Genomic DNA, 12,448 nt, shown 5'->3' with positions numbered 1-12,448 from the left:
GCCCAGCTCCCTCAGCCTCTCCCCATAGGGCTTGTGTTCAAGTCCCTTCACCAGTCGTGTTGCTCTTCTTCAGTACCTAAAGGGAACCTACAAGAAAGCTGGAGAGGGACTTTTTACAAGGGCCTGTTGCAATAGGAGAAGGGGTAATGGCTTCAAACTTGAAGAGGGTAGATTTAGATTAGATATAAGGAAGAAATTCCTCCCCATGAGGATGATGAGGTGCTGGAACAGGGTGCCCAGAGAAGCCGTGGATGTCCCGTCTCTGGAAGTATTCAAGGTCAGGCTGGACGGGGCTCTGAGCAACCTGATCTGGGTGAAGATGTCCCTGCTCACGGCAGGAGTGGCACTGGATGGGTTTTAAGGTCCCTTCCCAACCACTTCCCAACCCAAAACACTCTGAATCTACAAACACCCACAGCTCCCAAAAAAGAGGGGACACCGCCGGCCACCCTGTCCCCACACCATACCCCTTGTCACCCCAAATTGCTAGTGCTTTAGTCTAGCTTCTGTTTCAAAGATAAATACACTTTCTTTTCACGGACTTTAAGTCTAATGGAAGTTTGTCGCAATGAAGTAATGTTTACATTACTATATTTTGAGAAGTATGAATGCTGATGAGACTCAAAGCCAAATATAACTGCAGTCAATACAGACCTAGAGAAATTTTCAGGCTCATGCCAAGAAATTGTGATTAATTTGTCGTGGTGCAAGCTCATTTCTGAACATGTTCCCCATCAGCAATGTGAGCACCCAGTGCAGTCACAGGCACCATGTCCCCAATGTGCTCATGTTCCTGTGTCCCCATGTCCCCTGTATCCCCCACGTTCCCCAAGCCCCCATGGTTCACATCTCCCATGTTCCCATGTCCCCCATATCTCCATGTTCCCCATGCTCCGATGTTCCGCATGTCCCCCATGTCCTTATGTCCCCCATGCCCCATGTCCTTATGTCCCCCATGTCCCCATGTCCTTATGTCCCCCATGCCCCATGTCCTTATGCCCCCCTTGCCCCATGTCCTTATGTCCCCCATGTCCCCCATGCCCCATGTCCTTATGTCCCCCATGTCCCCATGTCCTTATGTCCCCCATGCCCCATGTCCTTATGTCCCCCATGTCCCCATGTCCTTATGTCCCCCATGCCCCATGTCGTTATGTCCCCCACGTCCTTATGTCCCCCATGCCCCATGTCCTTATGTCCCCCATGCCCCATGTCCTTATGTCCCCCATGTCCCCACGTCCTTATGTCCCCCATGCCCCATGTCCTTATGTCCCCCATGTCCCCATGTCCTTATGTCCCCCATGCCCCATGTCCTTATGTCCCCCATGCCCCCATGTCCTTATGTCCCCCATGCCCCATGTCCTTATGTCCCCCATGTCCCCATGTCCTTATGTCCCCCATGTCCCCATGTCCCCCATGCCCCATGTCCTTATGTCCCCCATGTCCCCATGTCCTTATGTCCCTCATGTCCCCATGTCCTTATGTCCCCCATGTCCCCATGTCCTTATGTCCCCCATGCCCCATGTCCTTATGTCCCCCATGTCCTTATGTCCCCCATGTCCCCATGTCCTTATGTCCCCCATGTCCCCATGTCCTTATGTCCCCCATGCCCCATGTCCTTATGTCCCCCATGTCCCCATGTCCTTATGTCCCCCATGTCCCCATGTCCTTATGTCCCCCATGCCCCATGTCCTTATGTCCCCCATGTCCCCATGTCCTTATGTCCCCCATGCCCCATGTCCTTATGTCCCCCATGTCCCCATGTCCTTATGTCCCTCATGTCCCCATGTCCTTATGTCCCCCATGTCCCCATGTCCTTATGTCCCCATGTCCTTATGTCCCCCATGCCCCATGTCCTTATGTCCCCCTTGCCCCATGTCCTTATGTCCCCCATGCCCCATGTCCTTATGTCCCCCATCTCCCCATGTCCTTATGTCCCCCATGTCCCCATGTCCTTATGTCCCCCATGTCCCCATGTCCCTCTCACAGCCGAACCCCCCCCGGGCCCTGCCCACCTCAGGCCCCGCCGCCGCTCCCCGCCCCTTCCGCCCTCCCAAGGCCACTCAAGGACACCTGCCGCAACTGAGAATTTTTCTAAAACCCCCATTTCTGGATATTTTTTACATTATTTTACATGTATCTCTATACGTTCCCAGGGGCTGTGGGTGGGGGGGGTGGGGTGGGAGGGCGCTGCTGAGGAACCACTTCCGGCCGCGCGCCCGCCCCGTGGGCGTGCCCTCGCCTCCAAAAGGGGCGGAGCGCGGCGCCGCCATTTTGTGGAGAGAAGGAGCGCGGGGCCGGCAGCGCCTCACGATCGTTTCGCTCTAGTTCGGAGGAGCCGCCGCCAGCATCACCACCACCATGCTCTCCGCCCGCCTGGCTGCCGCCCTCGCCCGCTCCCTGCCGCGGCAGGCCGGCCTGGTGAGCACGGCGACCTGAGGACAAGGGCGGGTGGGGGGGGGAATGGCGGGCGCCGCCATCTTGGCGCTGAGGTGACATTGAGGGGACGCGGCCTGCGGGCCTGGGGAGCCTGGGCTGTGTGTGTGGGGAGTCACCTCAGCGATGGGCATGACCCGCTGCTGAGGGGCTGGGGTGCCCTCGCCCGGGGGGGTTTGGGGCTCTGGGGACGGTGTGTCCTTCCCTGGGGATGCGGGTTTGCCCATTGCTCAGGTTAATGTCTGAAAGCTGCAAGAACCCTGTCACGGTCAGGGGTTTGAGTCAGGGATTTGAGCTGCGAGGCGTTAAGAGGCGGTATTTTTTTTTTTTCTCTTTTTTCCCCCCCCTCCATTTTTTTAATAGTCCCCCATTTTTGCATATTCCCCCATTTTTGTTATAGTCCCCCATTTTTAGCGAGATTGCAGAGATCTGTCAGGATCTGCTCCCGGCCAATGTCCCCGGTGAAGGTGAATGGAGAGGCCTGCCCCGGCTTTCAGAAAAAGAGCGTTAAATGGGACCGCACTGGCAGCTTTAGCATTATAACAACCATTTAGTGCCTTAATATAAGAGGCTTTTATTTTCATTTTTCTATCCTTTATGTTCTAGCCATGCTGAAGTTACATCTTTCTTAAGAAGGCCAACCCTTAGAACACATGCTCTTCCAACCCAAATTATTCTATGATTCTATGGGTTAGTGACAGGGTTGGGTTAACAGTTGGCCTTGATGATCTTAAGAGTTTCTTCCAACCAAAATGATTCTGTGATTTCTCTCTTGTGTGGTGCAGTAAAAGACATATTGTTTTATTTCTTTGTGCCCTAAGGCTGTGATGTTCAGAGCTAAGGAGGCAGGTGAGGGAGGGTGTTGCAGTGGGAGCTGCTGCAGTGCTGTGGCGGTGACATCAGTGTGGTGCAGAAAAGTGCAGCGAGTAATTCACAGCAATCTCCTTTACCATTCGTCCTTGCTTTGCAATATCGGGCTTGGTTCAGTAGCTACAACTTAAAAATGGAGTGCTGTGGGGCTCAGCTCAAAACCAAGAGACATTAAATATATAAAATCACAATCAGAAATTTCAGTGTGTTATCTCTTAGTAATTTTTTTTTTATCAAGGCAATCTCACTGTTATTGAAACAATTGTTTTAGGTTTCCAGAAACACCTTGGGTGCGGCATTTGTTGCTACAAGAAACCTCCATGCCTCCAAAACATGCTTTCAGAAAACTGGTGAGTCTGGGAGAGGTCTATTTATAAGAATTCGTTTTGTTAGATAAAAAGGAGTTTGAATATGGAGTGTGAGAGGTTTGTGTGTCAGTGGACAGGACACTCAAGGACACGTATGTACAGACAGCATTTGACAGTGAACATCCAGTGAACTTCACCTCTATAACTGTTTAAATTATGCCCAAACCAAAGGACAGTCTCATCAGCTGGCCTGCACAGCTTACCTGCTTCACAAGGATTTGATTCAGTCTTCAGCTCCTGCAGAATTACTTGAGAAAATGCCTCAAAGCCCAGTGTCCTGTCTTGTTTGTCGAAGGATGAAGGGACATATGACTTTCCCAGGCCTGTCTGGGTTTGACCTTGTGTCCTTGAGTGTAACTTTTGTTGCCAGCGTCTTGGTGTTTAGCAAAGGCAGCGGCACTGCATAGCTGTATTTTTTGTAGTGGTTCATGTGCAATTATTGAAGTGGTTTAGGATGATTAAAGGTATGATTAGGAAATAACATGCTCACCGTGTTACTGTTTCGTAGCTGAGGAAACAAAAAGTTGTTGAAGGTGCACTGCCAAACAAGCTGGAGGAAAATGGAGAATTCATTTTATAGCTTGTATCAAACACCTTCCTTATTAGATGTATTGAGTTTACTTAAATATATTTGGGTCACAAATCGGCTGACAGGGTGTTTTGATGCCTCCAGTGCAAGTAAATGCTCTGCAGGCGGAGCAAGTGTGTCTGTTCTTTCTCAGCTAAGGCTGATTATTTAATCTAATTGCTTTCTAAGGCAGAGATTGCAAATAGTGTGGGACATAATGACAGAAAGTGATTACTAAAGAGCCATCAATGTTGTGACTGAAGCTGGCTGGTAATGATGAGTTGAAGCTGCTTTATTGGCTGTGAACAGAAGCTGTCATTTATCTTATGCATCCTATATAAGGAAAAGTGTTGCTTGCTAGACCTTGCGGCATAGCTGTGCAAGGGTACCTTGGCTTGTGAATTCAGGGCAAGCTTACTGAATTCATACTGTGCCTCTAACATGCTATATCTGATTGGAAATGTCTCTTTCCAGGTACTGCCGAGGTCTCCTCTATTCTTGAGGAGAGAATTTTGGGAGCTGACACCTCTGCCGAACTTGAGGAGACAGGCCGTGTGCTCTCAATTGGTGATGGCATTGCCCGTGTGTACGGCCTGAGAAATGTCCAAGCAGAGGAAATGGTTGAATTCTCCTCTGGACTGAAGGTTAGTTTTCACGGAAGGAGTTTGTTTAGCCTAGAAATATAGAGATGACTTTTTTTTTAAGGGGGACATGAGACACTGTTTCAAAGTACCTGTATGGACCTTTTACAGACTTCATTGCAACTTTAATAGGTAGTAACTAGTTGAAATGATACTACAAAAAGCAGATATTCTTTGAATTTGTAACACTTTGCTTTCACTATTAGTATCTGCTTCTTGGGCAACATTTGAGCTTTGTTTTCATCTAGGAAATGCAAGAACTAATTTGGAATTGGATTTTGTTTTCTTTGTTTTAGGTTGGCTTTTCTGTTTATTGCTGAGTAGTAGCCTCTCTGCTCCAATACAGCGTGTGGTTTGCTGATTTCTTGTAGTCCTAAGAGCAGAGTAGAGTTAAAAAGCTGTCTGAATGTTCTGAGAATATTTTATAATCTCTTCCAGTATTTTTAATGACCTAATTTGCTTTAGGGAGAGAAAAAGCCAGTGCTTTTCTCTTGCCCAATTCTTAAGCAAGAGAAGAATGTTATAATTGAACCCTGCTTATTCTTTGTGGTTTTTTTATAGAGATAAGTGACTTAATGCTATACTGCTGCAAGTGTAATTAATTACGTGGTATGAAGGCTTGGGCAGTTTCTTTCACCAGTGTGGAAGAATATGCAGACATTATAATTAAAAGCCAAATATTGACTCTTGTTACAAATAAGATTGAGATAAGACAATGTTAGATATTCTACACTGTAGAATAATTGTACTGCTATTAAACTGTCAAAATTTTGTAAATATAATATGAGTTTTTTCAGGATGATGTGGTCTTTGTCTTAGGGTATGTCCTTGAATTTGGAGCCCGACAATGTTGGTGTTGTCGTGTTTGGTAACGACAGACTGATCAAGGAAGGGGATGTTGTGAAGAGGACTGGTGCCATTGTGGACGTTCCAGTTGGGGAAGAGCTGCTGGGCCGCGTTGTAGATGCCCTGGGCAATCCAATTGATGGGAAGGTGAGCGTAACGACGTGCTTACCACCTCTACTGTATTTGCATGATACAGACTGTGACAGGTTGTTTCCTCTCTTTTAAGGGTCCTGTTACATCTAAGACACGTAGAAGAGTTGGCTTGAAGGCCCCTGGGATCATTCCCAGAATCTCTGTGCGTGAACCCATGCAGACCGGTATCAAGGCCGTGGACAGCTTGGTGCCAATTGGTCGTGGCCAGCGTGAGCTGATCATTGGTGACAGGCAGACCGGGTAAGTTAAATGGCCAAGCTAAAAATGTTTCCTTAAGCAGAGACTTGAGCACAGCGTGGGCTGATGTACGAAGTTGAACAGAGAACTCTGGAGAGGATGGGAGAACTGCAGGCAGCTTAACTTACACAGCTCTTTTTTACACAGGAAAACTTCAATTGCAATTGACACAATAATCAACCAGAAACGATTTAATGATGGAACAGATGAGAAAAAGAAGCTGTACTGTATCTATGTTGCAATTGGCCAGAAGAGATCTACTGTTGCTCAGCTGGTGAAGAGGCTCACTGATGCAGGTACAGATTTTTGGAATGCCTGAGTCGGGCAACTAGTGATATCCTGTTGTCATTATACTGCTGAATGACCTCTCTTACCTGCCAGTACAGACAAAATTATTTTTTTATTAGATGAGTGAACTCATCTTTTCTGCAAAACAAATCTGGGGAAAAAAAACCCTCTTTTGCTGCATAGCGTTAGAAGACTTGTATGAGGCCCCAGAACTGTTCAGTTGCTTAATTACTTCTGGAAAAGTCACCTTCATGTGGTTTGCTGCTTTGTTTTTTTTATTTATGGAGAGTTTAGAGAGCTTACTCTTGGCAGGCAAGCCTGATGACAAGTTACGTTCCACAAGTATTTATGGACTTGCCATTTGTTTTATGTGTATGCAAGTCACTGCGAATAGCAGTTGCATGTTTAGTGGAGAGACTTTGCTGCCCAAACAGACTTGACTTCATTTTCAGAAACTGTGATCTTGTTGGCCAAGGCTGCATATGTAGTAGAGCTTGCAAGGATCAGGCACCTTATCTCTTGCATGGTGGTCAAGCAGGATCATACCTAGCAGTAAATCTCCCCAGCATTTTAATTATAATAATTTGGTTTGGACTGTGAAACGGTATACCATCTCCTTGCAGAAGGTGGACTTTCGGACTGAATTACTTCTGAAGCCAAAGTGTGTGTTAGTGAACATTTTAAACTTCATTTTACATGAGAAAGAAGTCAGGAAGTGTTAGACGTTAGCTGCCATGAACTTGCTCTTGAAACATCGGGAGTTGGTTGAGCTAACAGATGCGTTAACCTAGTGTGGTGTTCTTTCCTGTAGCAGTGCAGTGATGCTGCTTTGACTTTTCTTCAGCAACTGGTACTGCACATGTGTGTTGTATTTGCTGATTACAGGTGTGATGAAGTAATATACTCAGTGGTGTGTGTCTCCAATTCTTTCCAGATGCCATGAAGTACACTATTGTGGTGTCTGCCACAGCATCCGATGCAGCACCCCTTCAGTATCTGGCTCCCTATTCAGGCTGCTCCATGGGGGAATACTTCAGAGACAACGGGAAACACGCGTTGATCATCTATGATGACTTATCCAAACAGGTCAGGAGACATTGTTTATAGGCCTCATAGTCTAGCATTGCTGTTTGTGGCTGTAGGATCACCTCGGGTTTAGAAATTCAGAATTTGAAACAAGCTGCTGAAATCTGAGAGCTTTTCTTTGTACCACACAGGCTGTTGCCTATCGTCAGATGTCTCTGCTGCTGCGTCGGCCACCTGGCCGTGAAGCCTACCCAGGTGATGTGTTCTACCTGCACTCCCGCCTGCTGGAGAGAGCAGCCAAAATGAATGATTCCTTTGGAGGTGGCTCTCTGACCGCCTTGCCTGTCATTGAAACACAGGCTGGTGATGTGTCTGCTTACATTCCAACCAATGTCATCTCCATCACTGATGGACAGGTGGGACTTACTTGCATGACAGTACTTCTCTGTAGCTTACTGGCAGGTCTTTGAGGAAGTTTCCAGGCTTCGGAGCAAGACACTAAACCAATTTTCTCCTACAGATCTTCTTGGAAACTGAGTTGTTCTACAAAGGTATCCGTCCAGCCATCAATGTGGGTCTCTCTGTGTCCCGTGTAGGTTCTGCTGCTCAGACCAGGGCTATGAAGCAGGTGAGCATGAAACTACTGCTCCTCTTCTCACTATAGATGAGTAGTGTGTAGGCTTTCCAACCCATTTCATTCTAAACAGCTGTGAATAGAGAGCAAATAAAGCTTTCCATTCCTTAGTGTTACAAAATTATAAAAGAACAAACTTCTCTCTTGCTGAGAGAGGAGTGAAGAAAGGAAAATAGTATCTGCATAAAGATGTGGGGCTGTTGTATTTTCAGTTTGTTGAACTGGGTACTGATCTGACTAGAAACAAACAATGCTCTTAAGTCCATGCTTTTAGTCCAAATAGGGAATTTGAGAGATTAACATCATCTCTCCCTGTTTTAGGTAGGAATAGCGTGCTTATGTTAAAAGGCCAAGCAGATGGTTTGATATTTAGAAATGGGTGTTACCACCTGAGATTCACTTGACTGGTATGCATGGCAAAGCTGCCAGCTGAAGATGACCTACAGACTGCTCGGCATGTTTTGAAGGGGGTCAAACAGTCTGAGCTGTATTTTCTGTTGTAGGTGGCAGGTACCATGAAGCTGGAATTGGCTCAGTATCGTGAAGTAGCTGCCTTTGCTCAGTTCGGGTCTGATCTGGATGCTGCCACACAACAGCTGCTGAACCGTGGTGTCCGTCTGACGGAGCTCCTCAAACAAGGACAGTATGGTGAGTCTCCTGGATATAACAAGTCCGTGTTTCCCATTAGTATCTTGTGCTAACAAGGCTTGTCTTTGTGGCAGCATTAAGACATTCTGTGGAATGAATTCTTTGTTTTATGCAGTTCCCATGGCTATTGAGGAACAGGTTGCAGTCATCTATGCTGGTGTAAGAGGTCACTTGGACAAGTTGGAGCCCAGCAAAATCACTAAATTTGAGAGTGCTTTCCTTGCTCATGTACTGAGCCAGCACCAGGCCCTCCTCTCCACCATCAGGTATGTGATGATTTGCCTTACTTCATACCAAGGGTACTGACCTGACAGCTGGAGCGCAGGTCATGGTCTCTGAACTGTTAATTTACTGTATCGTAGAACATCAGGCCTTAACCTGCTTGTACCAGACCTGGAGGTTCAGTCAGCCTTCCTACCGTCCTTGTCCTGCTGTCCAGAGCTCAGCTTCTTGTCCCCAGTCTTTACTTGGGAAATCAGCTGATGCTTAAAATGAACGTATTTGAATTCCCCTCCTAATCTGATACTGCAGTCACTTAATGCAGTCAGTTCCCATATTTTTGATAGCTTTAAGCTGCTCCTGTGGATTGAGGGTTGCTCACTGCCTTCCCTGCTGCTGAGGGGGTGGTTGGGGGTTTCCGTAGTCCTGTAAACTGGTCCTGGCTTGTTGATTCATGAGTCACGTGCCTTCCATCTCTGAGGCATAGCTCTGTGGAAGAGCTACCTACAGCTGTTTTGAAAGTGTTTGTTGGCAAACCTTTGTTCTTAAACAGGACTAACTTTAGGAGAAAGTATGTTATATTTATTTAAGTGGTGTAGCTTCATGCACCAGACATAATTCATCTGCTCCTTTTGTTAGAAATTGGAAGGTTCATTTCTTGCTTTAGAGAGTGTATATTTTCCTGTGTCAGAAGTTTAACTAAACTCTTTTCAACAGGACCGAAGGGAAGATCTCCGACCAGACAGAAGCTAAGTTGAAGGAAATAGTCACGAATTTCCTGGCTACTTTTGAGGCGTGAACTCTTCAGCTGTTCCCACAGACCAGGCCGTTGTTGTGCTCCTGTGCTCCAGCTCCATCAAAGACTTAAAAGTATGTGCGACTTGAATGTACAGATCTCGATAATAAAAGTTTCCATGTAAAAAGGCTTGTATGTTGCATTCTAAATTATTGCTACTTGAACAACATCTGCTTTCAAAACGACAGCGTGTAGCTTCCTTGGACACATGCTTGCTAAAGGAACTCTGAAAAATCAGGGGGCATCTTAACTGTTGGGTGAATCAAGCTCCCTCTACAAGAGCGAGCAGGGGGAGCAGTTGCCTTTGTGACAGAGCTGAGTGTCACTGCCAGTTCTTATCTTTTTCACTAGAAAACTTGTCTCGGGGAAAGGCACAGCTGGGGAAGGAGTTGGCGCTGTCTTGTCATGGGTGGTGACTAACTGGACCTCGCGGTGTTCTGTAACAGTCTGATGCTGTGACAGAGTATATAATAGAACTGTGGAGTCAGAGAACAGTTTGGGTTGAAGGGACGTTCCCAGCTCCCCCAGTGCCCCCCCTGCCATGAGCAGGGACATCTTCACCAGCTCAGGTTGCTCAGGGCCCCGTCCAGCCTGGCCTGGGATGTCTCCAGGGATGGTTCAGCCACCACCTCTCTGCCCAACCTGGGACAGGCTCTCACCACCCTCAGGGACAACAATTCCTTCCTCATGTCCAGCCTGAATCTCCCTCCTTTAGTTTAAAACCATCACCCCTTGTCCTGTCACAACAGGCCCTGCTCAAAAGTCTGTCCCCATCTTTCTCACAGGCCCCTTTTAAGTCCAGAAAGGCCACAATAAGGTCTTCCCAGAGCCTCATCTAGGTGGAACACCATATTCTCTTAGAACTGTCTGTTGCATCCCGGTGCTTGGCTCTCAGGTGACTTCTCTCAGAACTGTCTTGTCTTAGTGTCACCGGACAACTGCACGTTTGGCTGTTAAAACTGCTAGAGCCCTAAATGCCACCATCCTCTGTAGCTGGCTCCAGTTCGATCCGTAAACTGCCTGCAATCATCACAGGTTTTTGGGGGAGGTTTTATACCAGCCCATCTCTTTCATTTCCCGACTTTCTCTGCATGGCACGTCAGGTCCAAGATCCTACTGCTAAATCTGTGACCTGGGGGGTGGGAAAGTTCAGTTTAAAGTCGCTCTGCTTTGTGTGGTGTGTTCAGCTTTATCTGATACCCTAGAACTTGGTCCCTGATCCTCACTTGGCCCCTCCACCACAGTCCCCTGTCATTAGGGCTCCTGTTGTGGCTGCTCACTCTGTCCCAATTAACTTACTCCATGGGAGCTTCCCACCTCCAAGTTCAAACCTGCAGTGCTGCAAACAGAAAACTCTTTTTCTCCAAGCCTTTCACACAGTTCCAGGCTGACAAGCTTCTCTGTGAATGGCTTGAGTGCTTTGAGAGGAAAAAACAAACATTTTTATCCCAGAAGTGTCTGACACATTGGAATGCTGCTGTAGGAGGTCTTCTGCAGAGCTCCCTGTGTCTTCCACAATCTTGCTTCTCCTACAGGCAGCTCCCAACGGGTAGCTGGGAGGCTTCGGGGGCGTGGGAATGCTGTGGTGGAGCCTTTTTGCTCTGGTTTGTCCTTTCCAGGGCAGATTTTATAACTTGCTGCTCTCATTTCTTCCCCAAAGGGCTGTGGGGCATTGGAACAGGCTGCCCAGGGCAGTGCTGGAGTCACCATCCCTGGAGGGGTTGAACAGATGTGGAGATGAGGTTCTCAGGGACATGGGGTAGTGCCAGGGGTGGGGTAACGGTTGGACTTGATGATCTTGAGGGTCTCTTCCAACCAGAACGATTCTATGATTCTGTCTGCTTTCATCTTTTTTTAAGAACTGTTCAGAGGTTGCTCACGCAGTGTCCCCCAATCTAAAGATAATATAGGGAAAGCCTTCCCAAAATACTCCAAAAGCCTCTGGCCGAGCCTGGTGGGGAGAGCACTGCAGGTGACAGGGGCTCGCCCCCTGCTCTGTGTCCTTCCTCAGACTGTGTGTTTGTCCCTCAGGGGTGGGTTTCTCCCCATCACTCACATCCCCACCCACCACATCCATCTCCACTGAATCCCAGAGTGTCAGGGGTTGGAAGGGACTTTAAAAGCTCATCCTGTGCAATCCCCCCATGGAGCAGGAACACCCAGCTGAGGTTACGCAGGAAGGTGTCCAGGCGGGTTGGAATGTCTGCACAGAAGGAGACTCCACAACCCCCTGGGCAGCCTGGGCCAGGCTCTGCCACCCTCACTGAGAAGTTTTTTCTCAAATTTAAATGCAACCTCATGTGTTCCGGTTTGTACCCATTGCCCCTTGTCCTATCACTGGTTGTCACCGAGAAGAGCCTGGCTCCATCCTCCTGACACTCACCCTTTATATATCTGTAAACATTAATGAGGTCACCCCTCAGTCTCCTCTTGTCCAGCTCCAGAGCCCCAGCTCCCTCAGCCTTTCCTCACACGGGAGATGCTCCACTCCCTTCAGCACCTTTGTTGCCCTGCGCTGGACTCTCTCCAGCAGTTCCCTGTCCTGCTGGAACTGAGGGGCCACAACTGGACACAATATTCCAGATGCAGCCTCAGCAGCGTGTCCCGCTCCCCGCGGAGACCCAGGAGCGCACCGCGGGGCTCCACGCAGCGAGAGGGCTGGATGGAGCCGCGTTTGGTGTTTCTTAGGAGAGGGGGCGGGTATGGACACGGCGCCGCGGG

General features: G+C 48.1%; 1 protein-coding gene across 1 annotated transcript; it reads left to right on the top strand.

The window, feature by feature from the left end:
* Nucleotides 1–2,260: 2,260 nt before the first annotated feature.
* ATP5F1A (ATP synthase F1 subunit alpha) lies at nt 2,261–9,856 on the top strand. Its single transcript, XM_082074508.1, has 12 exons — nt 2,261–2,418; nt 3,575–3,653; nt 4,714–4,883; nt 5,700–5,873; nt 5,953–6,119; nt 6,264–6,412; nt 7,339–7,490; nt 7,622–7,846; nt 7,951–8,058; nt 8,568–8,712; nt 8,828–8,978; nt 9,649–9,856. Exons 1-12 carry the CDS (start codon nt 2,359–2,361, stop codon nt 9,728–9,730), a joined length of 1,662 nt encoding a protein of 553 aa, XP_081930634.1. The 5' UTR covers nt 2,261–2,358; the 3' UTR covers nt 9,731–9,856.
* Nucleotides 9,857–12,448: the final 2,592 nt, after the last annotated feature.

Source organism: Streptopelia decaocto (assembly GCF_964273445.1).
Source record: "Streptopelia decaocto genome assembly, chromosome: Z".
Taxonomy (NCBI): Eukaryota; Metazoa; Chordata; class Aves; order Columbiformes; family Columbidae; genus Streptopelia; species Streptopelia decaocto.
This window is presented reverse-complemented; position numbering and strand designations above follow the sequence as displayed.

Excerpts from the sequence above, each read along its gene's own strand:
- ATP5F1A (XM_082074508.1), top strand. The coding sequence starts at position 2,359 with ATGCTCTCCGCCCGCCTGGCTGCCGCCCTCGCCCGCTCCCTGCCGCGG. Across the intron at positions 5,874-5,952 it reads GCAATCCAATTGATGGGAAG|GGTCCTGTTACATCTAAGAC; the intron begins GTGAGCGTAACG and ends CTCTCTTTTAAG. Across the intron at positions 7,491-7,621 it reads ATGATGACTTATCCAAACAG|GCTGTTGCCTATCGTCAGAT; the intron begins GTCAGGAGACAT and ends TGTACCACACAG.